Source organism: Panthera leo, chromosome C1, assembly GCF_018350215.1.
Source record: "Panthera leo isolate Ple1 chromosome C1, P.leo_Ple1_pat1.1, whole genome shotgun sequence".
In the NCBI taxonomy this organism is placed as follows: Eukaryota; Metazoa; Chordata; class Mammalia; order Carnivora; family Felidae; genus Panthera; species Panthera leo.
Genome location: NC_056686.1, coordinates 17994333 through 18011971, shown reverse-complemented (window position 1 = coordinate 18011971; position 17639 = coordinate 17994333). Strand labels below are relative to the sequence as shown.

Sequence of the window (17639 nt, the reverse complement as noted above, 5' to 3'; positions counted from 1 at the left end):
CAAAATGCCTTTGCCATTCGTGAGACAGGTACTCAGTGTTTCACACGCCTGCCTCCCCAGCCCACTGGGTGCTCCTTCACTTCGCATCTCCGGTGCCCCGTGCAGGGCCTGGCGTGCCAAGCACTTGGCGACAAGTGTCTATGACATTGAAGGAATTACCCCCAGTAGCGTATAGCCGCTCATCTAGAAAAGACCGCTTCCCAAGACAGAGCTCGGACCTCCTGCCAGTGGATCCATTTCAAGTGCGTGTTTTTTTGTTGATTATGGTTTTAATGTGACTGTGAAAAGCATCCATGCTCCTCATAAAACATATTCGAGCATTATAGAAATGCTTGAGCTAGGAAAGTAGAAGTCTCTCGTGATTCCGCTCTCTGAAGCAAACCGCCATTCAAAACAGGTGCAGTTTCGTTCACATTCTCTTCCTCCCCCATCCCTACCTCCAGCATTAGGATTACATTATCCACAGTACACGTGCATTTTCTACTCCACTGTATCTTGGGTTTTTTTCCCCCTGGTAATACAATAAACCTGTTTCATTCCCCCCACCCCCCCCCCCCCCCCAACCTGCTAGTGGAGTGGACTGTTTTCCTCGTCTAATGGTGAAATCTTCCAGTGACACTCAGGGTAGACAAAAATGCTCCCTTTTTCAGTTGTTTTTCTGTCTGGGTGAGGAATAAGGCCGAGATCGTGTTTTGTCTACAGGAGGCTTTTTTCAGACCCGGAGAACAATGGTTGAGTCAACTGGCAAGAAGCAGAAATGCGCTAATCCTGTTAGCCACACGGTGCAGTGAGGTCTGTCGGGGCCTCTCTTCCCCTCTGCTTACCACGATCCCCCCCACCTCTCTATTCGACTCCTTTTTCGTGGTACCGTGTGATTACTTCCTCTCCAGGCAGCCTGGCTCCTGGCCCTCTGTCCAGTAATTAGCCTCTCCACCCGATGTTTTTGTTTGTCCTCCCTGCATGCATTCTAGCCATTAGGACCCCGGGAAAAGCTAAATTCCTCCGCCTTTGTAAACACAAAATCGAAATGCCATCTGCATTTCTCAAGAAACCTTTTTTTGACAAAGGAGTATCTCGGAAAATCAAACCATCTGGGCCCCGGCACATAGTTTCACTTGTTCAGTAAATAGGCCCGGTCATGGCATATCCGATTTTTATTGCGACTTTATCTAATGAATACAAGGGACTGACTGCCAATTGGCATTTAAAATATTTATGATTCACGTATCACGGAAGAATGATCTCAGTGTTCTCCCCCCCCCCCCGCCCCCCTGTTATTTTTAGAGTGCTGTGCACACTGTATATTGCATGGATCAGTCAAAATGCTTGATTTCTGGTCGGTCCAGAAAAGTCAGGACGAGGGAGCGTTATAAATCTGATCGTAATCTTAAATTACATGACGCCCTGGTGTGCCCCAAATCCTGCGTTTATAGAAGGGCTGTTTGAACAGTACGGAATCAGGGTGGAGATATGTAGGACTAAGTGTATTGAAAGGAACGAAAGGCATAGAAGAAATTATGAAAATAACGTGCATGTGTGGTGTTGCAGACTTACAGAAAAATCCCTGTCCTATAGACGAAATCTGTCACCAGCATACACTCCATCGAGTAGAGCAGGGATTATCGGGTCTGCTTTACAGGTGAGAAAACCCAAGTTCAGAGAAATTGAACACCTCGTGCAGAATCACGCCCCGTGTGGGGCAGGCGCGGGCCTGGCAGCCAGGTCTTCGGGTTCTCTTCCGGGCATGGTCCTCTGTGCCATGTTGGGTGACCAGACATCTGAGGGTGGTCACAAACTCGCAGGCCACTCTAGCTGAGGCGACCGAAAAGGCACTGGGACCTTTTCCATTCACGTCAGTTCATTTTGTGAGGACAGGCTTAAATCAGACTTTTTTTTTCTTTTTCTTTTTTCTTTCTTTTTTTTTTTTTTTTTTTTTTTACCCCAGTGTGCCCCTTGTCTGGGCTTAATGACAAAGAGAAAGAAAGGGAAGGCATTGGGCACACCATGCTTGTTTTCTCCCCTGTCCCCAGGCCTCTGTCTCTTGCTGCAAGCAAAGAAACAACGTCTGTGCCCGAGCCGGGTTTATGTCCAAAACCCAGAGAGGATTTTTCACTATCACTGACACAGGACCTGCCCCAGGTAAGCAGCCACCTTGCACTGGCCTTGACCTAAGGGTTAATGGACCAGATCTGCTCCGCAGGGCACCACGAGGGAGTCTCTTCGGAAGGAGTTAGGCTTTGGGGGAAAGGGGATGTTGAGCAGGTGTTGAACAAAAAAGGAGAAGGCTGGGGAGAAGGCGGGGTCTCCCCCTTCCGGGGAGAAGGCGCTGCTCTGGAAATGGTCCCCAGAGCAGCTTCGCTGGCCTCCCCTTTCAGGACCGGGCACAGCTTCCCTGGGCAGCCAGCTGGGGAAGCGGTTTCTCGCCTCAGAAGTGTGCACACTCACACGCCCCAGGTGCCATCCCGGGTTCTGGTTTCCAGAGAGGTCTGGTGATGCTGCCACTGGTATTCCGGGAGCCCTTGTCACCTGCCCGTTGGGTCCTGAAGACGCCCCGCCCCGAGGGAGCCGTGAGCCCCAGAGCTGAGGGGAGGGACAGGGAGGAGGGGGGTATGGATAAAATTGCAGCACACTTCGGATTTCACCAAATCCAGATTAAAGCTGAGAAGATCAGTCCGAAGCTGAATCACAAAACCAGCCCTAATTAGGAGGCTAAGCCCCGCTAAAGCTCCCGGCCTTGCATCATCACAGGCAAAGCCCCACCTTGTTTGTTTATACAGAACAAAGCCGGCAGCCCTGGAGTTTGGCCAGAGGCCCTGCCAGCGAATCGTCCCCACCCCCCCCCCCCAGGTGGGCACCTTCTCAGCCGCCGCATGAGTCCACAGGAGAGGGAGAGGTGGGCACCAATGTCTGTGAAGCTCCTACCGGGTGCCACAGGTTCTCCATTTCTCAGCCAATGATGTCCAGATGCCGCGGGGTGTTGGGCCAGCATGCCGTCACGTGCTCAGAAGGTGTGAGCCACTGCGATCATCGACCCCCGTTTTATAGACAAAAAACGACACCTCGAAAGCAGGCCCAGGGGCCCATCGGTGATCTGAATCCAGGCCCATCCCGATTGACGCCTGCTGCCTCAGAAACCTGCGGCGGGGAGCTGCCCTCCTGGGAGAAACAACCAGCCCTGACCTCTCAGAAATAACTCTGGTTGTTTCTTCTTCCCCCGCTGGGGGAAAACAGATGCGGAGCTGTGACTGGCTGCCCGGCCCGGGCCCCTGTCCCAGCAGCTCTGAGGGCCCCTACCTCAGGGGCGGAGGGCCGGGGCCCGCCCGCCTTCAATCCTGAGCCAAATGCTCACCTCCACACGTTTGCTGCTTGGGTTTTCTAAAGTTTACATCTGCCAAGCTCATCAGGAATGTCCTCCTCTCTCTTTTTCCTCAAAATAGAAGAAGCTTCTTACAGTTCAGGGAAACACCTGTGTTAAAGTGTCACTTGAAAAACGGGGGTTGCAGAATCGAATCTGCACAGTGGGCTCAGCAGCAAGTGGTTTTCCAACCACACTCCGGAAAAGACCACGAGGAAATGCACCAGAGCTTATACCGGGTTCTCTCTGGGCCGTAAGATCACGGGCGCCTGTTTTGTCTTGCTTCTGCTTTTCAGCATTTGATAATCAAGGTTGCCTTAACCTGTCTGTGGGAGGGGAAAACATATTTTATACAACATATGTACAAATGTATACATATATTTACACATGAATGAGAGAAAAATAAACCTAATACGAGAGATATATCCCAATATTATAAAGGCTGCAAACCGGACATTTACTTAAAAAATTTTTTTTAATGTTTGTTTATTCTTGAGAGACAGAGACAGCGCATTAGCGGGGCAGGGGCAGAGAGAGACACGCACAGAATCTGAAGCAGGCTTCAGGCTCTGAACTCTTAGCATAGAGCCCGGTGCAGGGCTCAGACTCACAAACCGTGAGTTCATGACCTGAGCCGAAGTCAGACAACTGTCTGAGCCACCCAGGCGCCCGGATGGTTCCTGACTTTGATGGTTCAACATTTTTTTTTTTTTTCAATTTTTTTTTTTAATGTTTATTTATTTTTGACACAATGTGAGAGGCAGAGCACGAGTGGCAGAGGGGCAGGCAGAGGGGCAGACGGGGGGGACACAGAATCTGAAGCAGGCTCCAGGCTCCGAGCTGTCAGCACAGAGCCCGATGTGGGGCTTGAACTCACAAACTGTGAGATCATGACCTGAGTTGAAGTTGGACGCTCAACCCGCTGAGCCACTCAGGTGCCCCGATGGTTCAATTTTTAATGTTTATTTTTTGAGATAGAGAGAGAGAGAGAGCAAGTTCAAGTCGGGCATGGCAGATAGAGAAGGAGACACAGAATGTGAAGCAGGCTCCAGGCTCTGAGCTGTCAGCACAGAGCCCCATGCAGGGCTCAAACTCACAAACCATGAGATCATGACCTGAGCAGAAGCCAGGCGCTTAACCGACTGAGCACCCAGGCGCCCCCCTGCTTTTTAAATAAAAATTTTTTAATGTTTATTTTTCTTTAAAAAAAATTTTTTTTAACGTTTACTTATTTTTGAGATAGAGAGAGACAGAGCATGAATGGGGGAGGGGCAGAGAGAGGGGGAGACACAGAATCTGAAACAGGCTCCGGGCTCTGAGCTGTCAGCACAGAGCCCGACGCAGGGCTCGAACTCACGGACTGTGAGATCATGACCTGAGCCGAAGTCGGACGCTTAACTGACTGAGCCACCCAGGCGCCCCTAATGTTTATTTTTCTAGAGAGAGAGAGGAGAGAGAACAGGGGAGGGCCAGAGAGAATGAGACAGAATCTGAAGCAACTTTTTAAAAACTTTAGCATATATTGGGAACATCTTTTCACGCTATTAAAAACCCTTCTAAGAATATCATTTTTTGAAATGGCTGTTTGGTATTCCATCACATGGCAGTACCATAAGTTAAGGAACAAATGGCCTCTTACTGGAAATTTAGGTTGTTTTATTTTTATTTATTTATTTATTTTTAAAAAATGTTTATTTATTTTTGAGACAGAGAGAGACAGAGCATGAATAGGAGAGGGTCAGAGAGAGGGAGACACAGAATCCGAAGCAGGCTCCAGGCTCTGAGCTGTCAGCACAGAGCCCGACGTGGGGCTCGAACTCATGGACCACGAGATCATGACCCGAGCCGAAGTCAGACGCTCAACCGACTGAGCCACCCAGGCACCCCAATTTAGGTTGTTTGAAACCGATCACCGATATAAGTAGAGAGGCAGCAAACATCCTTGTAGCTTGCAGCTTGTGTAAAATCAAGAGTATTTCCTTATATTAATTACTTAAAGCGGAATTGCTAAGTCAGAAGCATGTAGAATAGTTAAGGTTTTTTTTTTTTATACATTGGTGGCCAAATTGTTCTTCAAGCAGAGGGATTAGTTTCCTCCTGCTGCTGTGAGGTAACTGTTTTTCCTCACCTTTGCCACCACTGGGTATTATCATTTAAATAAAATCTTTCTAATACGTACCATATTGTTTTCAGTACTTTTGCAATGGAAAAGTACATTTTTATTGAAAACAAAGTCAACTTCACCATGTTTAGAAAATTTGAAATATTTTTCCCGCCCATAGTGTAATTATAATTACTAATTACACTAATGTAATCGCTTCCACTTTTCTGGGTTCCCATCTATTTTTTTTTAAGGTTTATTTATTTTTGAGAGAGAGAAAGCAGGGGAGAGGCAGAGAGAGAGGATCCCTGAAGCAGGCTCCTTGCTTACGGCAGCGAGCCCGATGTGGGGCTCAAACCCATGAACCGTGAGATCATGACCTGAGTTGAATTCCGACACGACACTCGACTGACTGAGCCACCCAGGTGTCCCCCACCTATTTTTATTCAGATGTGTCCATTTGTACCTAGACATCATCATAGTATGGGAGATTTTAGGCATTATTGTACTTTTTTTCACTCACCTTTATTTTTCCAAAACATTGCCGTGTGGCTTCTGGTCTCCGTATTTGTTGTGTCCAGGCTCATATTCCACCGGGTCGGGCTGCTGTTCCCGCGACAGTACCCCTGGCCTTGGACATTCGGGCCACTTAGCCCTTCTCACACTGCAGTTGCTGCTGTTACGTGAGTCTCTACGCTTAGAGCTTTTCCTGCATGTTGAATAATTCCCTTAATTTCTGAGTAGTGGGTCCAGATGTCCTCAAGGCTTTCGCTCTGCACCGCTGCTTTGCATTTGAAAAACACCTGCACCCACCGGCAGGGCTTCTGACAATTTAGGGGAGACTGCCTTTACTTCCCCCCAGCCCGGGTCATTGTCTTCCTCCTTGAAGCAAGTTAATTTTATTCTCTCTTGGAGCAGGGCATAGTGGGAAAGCACGGACTTTGGAGACAGGTGGCCCTGGGCCCACGTAGTAGGTGCTCAATAAATATTTGTTGATTGCATAATAGTTACTGAACAACGACTATATGCCTGGAACTAAAATATTACTGTTGTTGGAAGAATTATCCTTACCTTATAGCGGAGGAAACTGGGCCTACTTCCTAGTTAGATGAAATGTGGGGGGCAAATTATTCACTATCTCCGAGTCTCCATTTCCTCCTTTTTGGAATGGAGGTGACAATTACCCATGTAGCTGGGCTTCTGTGAGGATTCAATGAGCTAAGTATGTGATGCACATGGCCCATGTTCTCCAAAGGGTATTATTTTTCGGGGCGCCTGGGTGGCTCAGTAGGTTAAGCGGCCGACTTCGGCTCAGGTCATGATCTCACGCTCTGTGAGTTCGAGCCCCGAGTCGGGCTCTGTGCTGACCGCTCAGAGCCTGGAGCCTGCTTCGGATTCTGTGTCTTCCTCTCTCTGCCCCTCCCCCGCTCAAGCTCTGTCTCTCTCTGTCTCAAAAATAAATGAAACATTTAAAAAAAATAAAAAATAGAGGGTATTATTTTTCAGGCAGCCCTCCCATTTGACCATCTTGGAGTGATACCACCTTATAGTCATTAAATGTATTCTTAGGTGTAAGGTAGTGTTTTTTATTTATTTGGGACGAGTTCCTTACTCTGTTTTAAAATGTCTTTCTTCTTAGGGCATTATAATATCAACGAATCCCTCGTGAAGCAGTCGCCAAAGGTCTTGACGTCTTGTTTTAAATCAAAAACTGGACGTGGATTAAAACTGACATCAACGGGCCCGGGACCTGCTTATTACAACCCCAATGACCACATCAAAATTCTGAAAAAGCCTCTTTTCCCGTGAGTCCTGATTATTCTGATCTTTCTTTTGAAAGGCGGTTCTGGGAAAGGACCCAACGTGAGCAGAAAAGGAAGGGGTGTCACTGCTTGGCAGAACGTGGCGCCAGGTCACTCACTCTCCAGGGGCCCTTGTGACATAGTAGGTGCTCAGGAAATACTTGCTGACTGCATGATATTTATTGAGCAACTACTATGCACCAGGAACTTAGCATCCTATTCAACCATCGTAGTACCCCGGTTGCAAGAATTATTATTCTTACTTCATAGCTAGGCTTCAGGGCAGCTAAGGAGCTGCCTAAGTCCACACAGCTAACTTGAAATGCCGCTAGGAATCAGGCTCAGAACTGTCTGGATCTTTCCGCATTCCTCGTGATGTTGTGTTTATCCTGGTGCTGACATTATTCTATATTTTTTAAAAAAATTTTTGATGCTTATTTATTTTTGAGAGAGAGAGAGACAAAGTACGAGCGGGAGAGGGGCAGAGAGAGAGGGAGGGGGATACACAGAATTGGAAGTAGGATCCAGGCTCTGAGCTGTCAGCACACAGCCTGACGCAGGGCTCGAACTCACGAACCACGAGATCATGACCTGAGCCGAAGTCGGACGCTCATCCAACTGAGCCACCCAGGCGCCCCGACATGATTCTACTTTTATAACATAAAACCTCTACTGGGGTAGCAGGATATATAGCAGCACGGGGCCGTTCGAATTTTGCACTGATAAGTTGAAAGTCCAGACTTTGGAGTTGGTCAGACCTGCTGGATTTGAACTTCAGCTATGCTGTTTTCATGCTGTGTGACCTTGGCCATGGTACTAAGCCCTCTGAACCTCCAAGGCCTCATCTGTGAAGCAAAGTGGGGACAGTCCATGCCTCATAGTGTTGCTTTCAGATTTTATAATATATGTTTGGCATGTAGCAGGTGCAGAAGGTGACAATATTCACACAAATTTAAAAAGTGAAGCCCAGGATTTGTGTTAACGTGTTTAATATCCGGTGCATTTAATATTACTTTCACCTAACAGGTTCGAAGGCTCACAGGGCTTACTTATTCCTCAGATGGTTCTAGAACTTCTGGAACTAACTGCCAGGTCAGTCTGCCTGTCGCCATCTGAGGCCTCACCCGGGTATAGTCCTCTGCAGGCAGGATTGGCCACTGGGCGGGCTGACCTGCAGAAGACCCCTCCAAAGAGGTCAGGCAGGTGGTCAGGCTCATACCCACAGTGGGTCAGAAGTCCAGGCAACCCGGGAGACTGACAACATTGGGCATATACTCTGACCATCAGTCCAGGACAAGGAGATGGGGTGGGGGGAGAGGAGCAGGAGATGAACCTTCCGTGCCAGACTTAGGATCTGGAGAAGGGATCCAGACCTCAGATGGAATCCACTGGAGAAGTCCCTTCTGCCCTTCGGTTCTTGGGTTCTGCAGGTTGAGCCTTCACAGGCTCCAGGGCTCAAAACCGGGGCAGGATAGTCTCCAGGAACACGCTCTCTCTGAACATCAGGGACTTACTGCCTCCGGGCTGGCTCAGGGCACCCCTGCACACCTTCCCTTACTGTCCCGACGAGGAGAGTGGGTAAGAGGACAGGCTTCGGAGTCAGCAGACCTGGGCGTGAGTCACGGCTCTGTCCCTTTCTTCTCTCCGAGCCTGTCTCCCTGTTATGAAGCGGGGATAAGAGTCTCGTCTCATAGGGCTTCTGTGAGGGTTAGACGAGAAATGTTATCGTCAGAGCTGCTGCTGTTCCGTATCCTATAGGCATATGAGCGTACAGGGGATGGCTGTTGCTTGGCACGAGCCGCTCAGGCTCCTAGCTCGAATCTGGAAGCTTCTTTGAGGAAATGGTGAGAGGGAGAGTGGAGAATACTCAGCGTTGAACCACTTGCCCCAGAGAAGTGCCGTGTGGCCTCTGCTGAAGTTTGAACGAGCGGTTCGGGATAATTCCCATCTCACGGCATTTGCACCTGTTAGTCAACAGGCCCTGTAGGTTTCTGGGTCTGTGCCGGAGGCCGTGGGGGTGCTCGGGTGAACAGGGCACTGTACACGCCTTTAGCTAGGCTCACCTGGGAACAACTCCAGAGCAAGGCAGAGGAGGGGTAGCAGAATGCTGGAGCATATGGCCCCAAGGTTGTGTGGCCACACAGATCCCGAGAGCAGTCTTTCCAGCAGGTGCAGTGCGGTGGTGCTGATGTGTCTGGGGGTGTCTGGGGATCACTGGCTCTCTGTGGGGCTTTGCGACTGACAGATCTTTGGTTAATAAGTCTAGGAAGCACTGCATATGAACCCTGTACCTCTGGGAGCATCACTGTGTGCATGGCCTAATTAAAGGCTCTGAGATGTCCCGACGTAAAACAACAACAACAACAACAAAAACCCAAAACCCTACTACACCCAGTGTCTCTTAAACTTGGGTTCATCCTGGTGAGTAGATAGACCCCCCACTTGGGTTCACCCTGGTGAGTGGATGGTGCCCTGGGCAGGACATTTTGTTAACAGCCCCTATGGTCTAGGTGGCTCTCAGCACCTCCCTCGGCCTTCGTTTCATCATGTGGGAAAAGAGGGGAAGTCTCTTCGTTTCCAACACTCCACGACCCTGTGTTTGCTCACCATGGCATTCAGGAGAGCATATTGGGGGCAGTGAACGTAGAACCAGCCTGGACTCCCAAAGGAGGCCCAAAATATATAAACATTAAAAAATGAAATTTTTTAATGTTTGTTTATTTTTGACAGAGAGAGAGAGAGAGAGAGAGAGAGAGCAAGTGGGGGAGGGGCAGAGAGCTAGAGAGGGAGACACAGAATCCGAAGCGGCTCCAGGCTCTGAGCTGTCAGCACAGAGCACGAGGCAGGGCTCGAACTCATGAACCACGAGATCGTGACCTGAGCCGAAGTTGGATGCTTAACCACCCGAGCCACCCAGGCGCCCCCAAAATATATAAATTTTTAATTGACATGGAAAGGATGAAGCTGACAATCTGTAATTGTATTTAAAAAACAAAAAGATAAAACTCAAGTGTGCTTTGGGTTAGCCTAAATAAACATCCATCTGCTTATGTTGAATAATGAAGAAATGGGTTAATATAAGGAAAAGATACAGCTGAACGTCGTGGTATGGAGGGAGAATCCAGACTCCTGTCTCTCAAATTGGTGTTCTGTTTCCTCTCCTGTGTCCCTGGAGGGAAGAGAGGGACAGGAGCTGGGGGCCCCCTGCTGGGATCCTCAGGGCCCTGAGAAGGTCTGCGTTGCTTCCTCCCCATCTCTATGTGGCTTCGTTGGGACTTTATCCGCGCTCAGCCTGAGCACATTTAGCTCTCCGGGGCTGCGTGGGGCATCTGAGAAACCTCGCGTGTTTCTTTTGGGCAAACACAGGCGTCACACCCACGTGACGTGATTTGAGGCCTGTCCTTATTTGTCTACGATTGCGAACACTTGGCTCCCTATCCGGAGGGGAGGGTCCTAGCCTGCAAAAATAATCTTTCGGCTCTGCTTTCTTGAGGACGCAGAATCGGGAGATGTTACTCATCCCTACAGTTGTTAGTCCCGTGTTCCCCACCAACAAAAGTGAAGCCCAGGGAGGAGAGGGTTGGGTGATGTCCTGGGAATGGTGGGGAGGCCGGCAGGGGGCCAGGCATGGGCCGGTCTTGTCTCCACTCCCCTGGCCCGGCCTGCAGAGCTGAGAATGGGCTGCGGGGGCAATGTGGCCTGGTGGAAAGCTCCCCAGGCTCCAAGTCAGGCCAGCGCCCAGCCTCCCGACTTGCCAGCCCTGGGGGCCTGGGGGCGGGGAGGGTTCACCTCACTCCCAGGAATTCAAATTCAACCCTGCAGATGGTGAAATGAACACTTCATAATGTGCTTGCAAGGCTAAAATAACTCACACAACTCACTGGGTCTGGCACACGGTAAGCTTTCCATACATGTAACTTGCGTTTTTATTGAGGTCTGTGAGCGGGTCCTCTGTGCTCAGCTGGTGCTTCTTGGGTGGCCCTCGGAGGGCAGATGCTGTGCTAAGGGCTGGCAGGGTGTTAGGATGACCGTTTCTGGGCTCCCTAACTGAAGAACAGGGCACAGGTGTCTCTTTGCCGTGGCCACGTTGCCCACTCAAAGCTAAGGGCATTTATCAGCTCCCAGGGGGGTCTTTAGGAGAGAAGTGTCACAGTGATGGCTCAGTGAATCAGGGTGAGTCAGGAGAAGGGCTATTTTGGAGATCAAAACGGTCCCTCCCGGGTGCTGTCGTCAGCAACGAGGGGAAACGCCCACTGACATCTTCCTAACCCTTGATCTACTTCCTGGAACTTTTAAGCCACTGGTTTTGCACAGACACGCTGTCCTGCCACAGCCAGAGCTGAAGAATCAAACCCTGTTGGCCCCGCTCCAGTCTGGGTAATTACGATGACCCACCTAACGTTCCCCTGGGATTTTCAATTAGATATGGGATGCTTCTTCCCAAGCGGCTGTAATCTGTCACCCTCTACCCTGTTAAACAGAGAGTGCATTCCACCCCAGAGGCAACCAGCTGCCCTTTAATGATGAGAAAAAATTGCCCCTTTATCCCTCCCCGACCCTGGGAATCCCCGAGGCAGAGTGAATCGTGCCGGTGCCTGGGAGTGTCCCGAGGGGTCTCGGATGCCTTCCCCCAGTGACCTGCTGAGTCCTCTGCGACATTCATTATTCTCGGGCGATTTGCAAACAGCTCACATTGGAAGCTGCAAACATACTTTAATCCAGTTGTGGCCAACTCAGAGCCTTTGATAGATGTTTTCTTTCTACGGGGCAGGACCCAGTTGGCTTTTATAACTGAGCAATGAGGCTCATAAAAGCTCCGGTCACAATGCACTGAGGGCTGGCCTGGGTTTGATCCAGCCGGACCTTTGTGATCTGCCCAGCCCCACCTCGCCGTGGAGGGAGCAGCCCTGGACGATGATAAAACTGTCAGGTGGGGCTCAGATGTCTGGGCTCCCCCGCTTGCTGCAACCTCTCTGTTTTCCCTACAGTTCAGCCAATGTCCTGGGAGTAGGGAGGGGGCCTCAGAGATGAGTCACACGCAGTCCCCTGCCATAAAGAGCTGGGCACATAAAGAGCGTAGGAAACCCAGCACGTTCTGTGCGGAGAAAAGAAGAATGGCTAGAACATCGCGAGGGCTCAGCCACACCAAGCTAAGAGCGTTGACGGATGTCCCCCTTAGTGCCATCCCGGCGCCCCTGCAGGGCACTAACTACTGTTACCTAGAATACAGTGAAGCTGGTGGGGCAGGGAGTGGCATGCAGGTCCGGCTGCCTCCAGATCCCATGCTCCTCTCTGGAGCCACAGGGAGCTCCAGGAAGCCTCTGAGCTCTGGAGCCTCAGGAAGAGAGGTGGGGGAGGGGAAGGGCAGTGGCCACAGAAGTTTCCCAGAAGGACATGAGAAGGGAAGAATGATCAGAGTTTGCAGGGACAGTAGGTGCTCCTGGCAGAAGGAATAGCACGGGCCAAGGCGTGGAGTGGCTGAAGACTGAATCTGTGTTGGGTGTTTCTGGAAGGTCAAATGGGAGCAAGGGGCCTAGGGGATTAGGCTGGGTTAGGAGTTTTTCCTTCGACTTCTCTCAGGGTCTCTGAGGGTGGATGGCCAGAAGCAGGTGAACAGCCTAGAAGTCCTGGGTGCATTGAGGGCTGAAGGCAGTCTGGGAGGCTCGGCCTCTGCCTCCCTGTCCCAATTCCTGCCAAATGCAGCCACAGCTCGTGCCTTGTCCGTGCCTTTGCCCCTCCTGTTTCCTCTGCTAGAAATGCCCCCTCCCCTACCTTTTCTACCTGAAGAATTCCCTGCTTACTTTTCAGGGCAAAGGTTATCTCTTCTAGGGTAGATTTCTGGGTTCACTTAGTGGGAATCTCTCTCTCTCTCTCAATGCAGTGTTTTTACCTCTATTCTAACATTTCATGTTTAGAAAAAAATCACATAATAATGCAAGTAAAGAAAACACCAGTTAAACTTCATAACAATCCTGGATGGAAGGTATTATTATCCCCCACTTTACAGATGAAGAAACTGAGCCTCAGGGAGGCTAGGAGACGTCTCTAAGGACACACAGCTGGTGAGTGGGGAAGTGCAGATCCAAACCCAAGTTTGGGTGCAAAGCCTGTACTTCCTTAAGTTGTCACCAGTCACGACTGTCGCTAGCCGTGAATTGTCAAGCCCTTGGGAGCATTCAGGGTCTGTGTCTTAGCACAGAGCTGCACACGTGGCTGGCACTCTTTGTTTATTTTTTAAGTTTATTGATGTATTTTGAGACAGACAGAGAGAGAGAGTATGGGAGGGGCAGAGAGAGAGAGGGAGACAGAAAACCAAGTGGGCTCCATGCTGCCAGCACAGAGCCCGAGGCAGGGCTCGAACCCACGAACTGTGAGATCATGACCAGAGGTGAAACCAAGAGTCGGACACTTAACCCACTGAGCCACCCAGGTGCCCCTGGCCCTCTTTAAAGTTCTGGGCAGCTGAGCTGTCACAGCTGAGCCTCTCCTGGGCACGCTGACGGGGTGGAGGGCACGGGACCGCTCTAACCCCTCTGGCCAAGAATCCTGATGAGACACGGGCCCAGCCGCCTACAGGCTGTTCCCGGTTAGGAACGTACACACCTCACGGCCTTCTCGAAGATCGGGGCGAGGGCGTGAGCCAGACCGATGGGGTGACCTCATGCAATGGTTGGCTCGTTCCAGCTGCGGCGGTGAGGAATCCAGCCTGTCTCTCAGGGATGCCAGTGACACACTCATCCAATTTCTGGGGGTGCTTTGAAGGGGCGACAGAAGCCAGAACAAGGAGAAGCCAGCTTTTATCTCCGAGGGGAGAAGTGGTTGATCACACACTATAACCAGTTCGCCCATGTCAGCTGGAGGCGAAGAAAGAGGCAATGTTTTCTCTCCTTTTTCTGTGGGCACCTTTGTTCTAAATATAAGCATCCACGCCAGCTGTTCCTCCATTATTAGATGTGAGCCTCTGGCAGATTTACCATGACTTTCAGGGGCCTTCCCTGGCCGGCTGGCCTGCCTCAGGTGACTCTGTGGGGGGTGGGGGGGGGCCCTGGCGTCTCCTTCCAGAGGCTGGTCCGTCCTCTAAGACCAAGCAGGAGGCAGTGGCTTCCAGGAGCATCATCATAACAGTGGCCACTTTTATTGAGCACTTACTGTGGGCTCTGCTCGGTCCTTCCATACCTTTCCTCCATTCTTGACCTCCCTTATAAAGAGAGGGTGCGATTTCTCCCTCCTGCAGGCATAGAGAGGTCCAGGGGCTTGTCTGAGGTCCCACAGCCAGTAAGTGGGATGACAGGAATTCAGATGCAGGTCTGTGTGACTCTAAAACTCAAAAAGTCCCCTCTGCCATGATGCCTTCCCCAAATTGCTAGGCCCCTGAGACTCAAGTTCTGGTGTTGTCGTTACCGCTCATTTGCTCGGTGACTTTGGGTGACATACTTTCTCTCTCTGAGTGCTAGTTTCTTTAGCACAATAAGGAGGGTGGATAAGACATCTCTAGGTCCCCTCTAGCTCTCCAAGTTTTAAAATGCTCTTGCTTCCAGGGCGCCTGGGTGGCTCAGTCGGTCAAGCGTCCGACTTCGGCTCAGGTCATGATCTCGCAACTTGTGAGTTCGAGCCCCACATCGGGCTCTGTGCTGACAGCTCGGAGCCTGGAGCCTGCTTCGGATTCTGTGTCTCCCTCTCCCTCTCTCTCTCTCTGACCCTCCCCCACTCACGCTCTGTGTGTGTGTGTCTCTTCTCTCTCTAAGAATAAACATTAAGGGGTGCCTGGGTGGCTCAGTCAGTTAAGCGGCTGACTTCGGCTCAGGTCATGATCTCGTGGTCCGTGAGTTCTAGCCCCGCGTCGGGCTCTGTGCTGACTGCTCAGAGCCTGGAGCCTGTTTCAGATTCTGTGTCTCCCTCTCTCTGACCCTCCCCCGTTCATGCTCTGTCTCTCTCTGTCTCAAAAATAAATAAACATTAAAAAAAATGTTTTTAATAAAAAAAAAAGAATAAACATTAAAAAAAAACTTTTTTTTTTTTTAAATGCCCTTGCTTCCAAAGATGTCAGCAAAAGGTAAGTGTTATGCAGAGGTCTCTTGATTTCCATTCCCACGTCCTGCCTTGCCAGGAAGATACTTAGTAGGATTCGGCCTGCCCGTGCTGGAATGGTCTCTTGAGATCTACTAGTCTTGGGATGGCAAATCCTTGGAATTCAGGATGCCTGGTCCCACTTCCTGGCCATGGCAGGTATCACAAGTGGATCACCCATGCTCTTTCCTTGGAGCCCACGCGAGGCCGGAGTTCTCTACACGGAGCCCCAGCCGGGCACCACCAGGTGATCAGAATTGGCACATGTCTGCCCTCTCTGGTTAGTTCAGCGACATCATCCGCAACACCGCGTGCTGCGCTCTCACTGTGCTGGGCGCTGCCCTGACTTCTGTGTTACAGATGCCTCATCCCATTGAACCCGGCGGTAAGCCTATGAGGAAAGTACTGCGAGAACCGCCACTGCGCAGAAGAGAACACTGAGGCCCGGGGGCCCCCGGCTCCCCGGCAGTGGAGCCACGGCCCTGCCCAGCCGCCCCGACGACTCGGTGCTGGGCAGGTCTCGGCCACGTCTAAAAACAACCGTTTCCCCGGCAGACTGCCTGAGCACTGTCTTCACATTTTGTCTCTTTTTGAAGGAGAAACCCCCTCCTGAACTTCTCTGCCCAGCCTTCGCCCCTGCCCCCGAAGCTGCCTCTTCCAGGCCCCGGTCAGTACGAGATCGTGGACTACAAGGGGCCCCCCAGACACTTCACCTCCAGCGCATCGTTTGTGTCCAACACCAGCCGGTGGACAGCAGCCCCGTCCCAGCCAGGCCTGCCCGGCCCAGGTCAGAGGATTGTTTTAAATGATTGTAAAAACCAAATCTGGAAGTGTTTGTCATTCCTGGGCCATCAGATGTCACTGATTTATGGGATGTTTGCCAAGAAGGTTACAGAGGTTAGAGTCGATCCGGAAGACTTTTAGGCCTGCGCTTTTGGAGTACGAAAGGATTTTCTTTGAGGTGAAAGGACTCTTGGAGTTAATCCCGTCCAGGGGTTCACGACCAATGACCGTGAATGTCCGAGAGGCTCAGAGATGGGATCCGGACCCCCAGAGGGGTCTGTGACCCTGAGACTGCCTGCAGATTTGGAGCATGAAGACATTATTATTATTGTCATTATTATTATTATTTTGGAGAAAGGGGCCATAGCACTTTGTCAGATGGGTCAACAATTTCACCGTTCTTGAAAGTACTTAAATCACTGGCCTGATCTGGCAGAGTCACCTTGTCGCTGGGGAAGACCTGGAGAGCACGTTGTGCACTGAGCCACAGTGGGAGAGCGGCGGGGCAGAGCGCCACGCCGTTTCCCCCCTGTGCCCTGTTGTCGTGAAACAAGCCGGGGACTGTTCACCGGAGCAGCTCCCGTGAGCTGCCGGGTTCCGAGCCCTCTTTGCAGATGGCTGAAGCCGCGGGACCCTGTCGCCTCTGGGACCTTCGTGAGAGCTAATAGCCTGAGGGACCTATTCCTGACCTCTTTGTAGCTCTCTCACAGCCCCTTAGCTCTTTGCCCCTCCCTGACATTGGCCGGAGCTGGTGGCGCTGGGGACTAGACAGCGTGTGCTGGTGGGCAGGCGGTGGGGGAGGAGGAAGGCAGAGCCGGGGTGGCTGCTAGGTCTGTCCAAATCAGTCGTCCAGGGAGCGCTGATGACGCTCCTCCCCTGGGGGACAACGGTGACTTAGCCTGGTGTTACCCCCGGAGGTGTCAGTCTGGTAGGGGAGACACCTTCCCCTCCAAACATACCGGTGAGTAAAACGTAAGGTGGACGGGACAGGGAGAGTCATCCTTATGGCTCCAGCCTTGGAAATGGAACGATAACCAAGTCAAGAAGACTGCAGCGGTTTGACCTTGGGGTCACCTGGTCAGTCCAGGCAGGACCCAGCAGGGTGGGGCAAATGTACTCACGCTCCAATCAAGCAGCGGGCTCCCGGAGGCCTGGGGACCGGTGAGGAGCCTTGTCTGACCCTGTTTGGTCCAGGCATCTAGGAGCTTTTTCTGAGTGTCTGCTCCACGCTGCCCATGGTGTGGGGCACCTGGCACACAGGTGCAGGCCACTTCCTGCTGCTGTGACCACCTGCATCTAGGTGGGCTTCCCGGAGGACTGGCCTGGGAGTGAGCCACATGCCTGCTTGGCCTCCCGTGGGTGCGGATCTGCCTGGACCCTCGTCGGCCGAATCGGCATCAGTATGCGAGTTTCCAGTCACCCCTGTGTGGTCCTGGCAGCTGGTCTCCTACGGAAAGTGCTTGCAGTTGTCAAGCCTTTCACTTTTCTGGAAATTTCTTTTTTCTTTTTTTTTCTTTCCTTTTTAAAACTA

The 17639-nt window shown here is 51.3% G+C and overlaps 1 protein-coding gene across 14 annotated transcripts in view; it reads left to right on the top strand.

Moving 5' to 3' along the window:
• Positions 1–17639, top strand: part of STPG1 (sperm tail PG-rich repeat containing 1) — a 54792-nt gene that overhangs the window by 35453 nt on the left and 1700 nt on the right. For 12 of the 14 annotated variants that reach the window (XM_042951932.1, XM_042951933.1, XM_042951936.1 and 9 more), the window contains 4 exons: positions 2031–2139; positions 2778–3008; positions 7096–7261; positions 15922–16112. In XM_042951932.1, coding sequence (XP_042807866.1) covers positions 2031–2139; positions 2778–3008; positions 7096–7261; positions 15922–16112 — 697 coding nt within the window. The remainder of the gene's footprint in view (positions 1–2030; positions 2140–2777; positions 3009–7095; positions 7262–15921; positions 16113–17639) is intronic. The other 2 variants (XM_042951941.1, XM_042951944.1) reach the window with 1 other exon arrangement.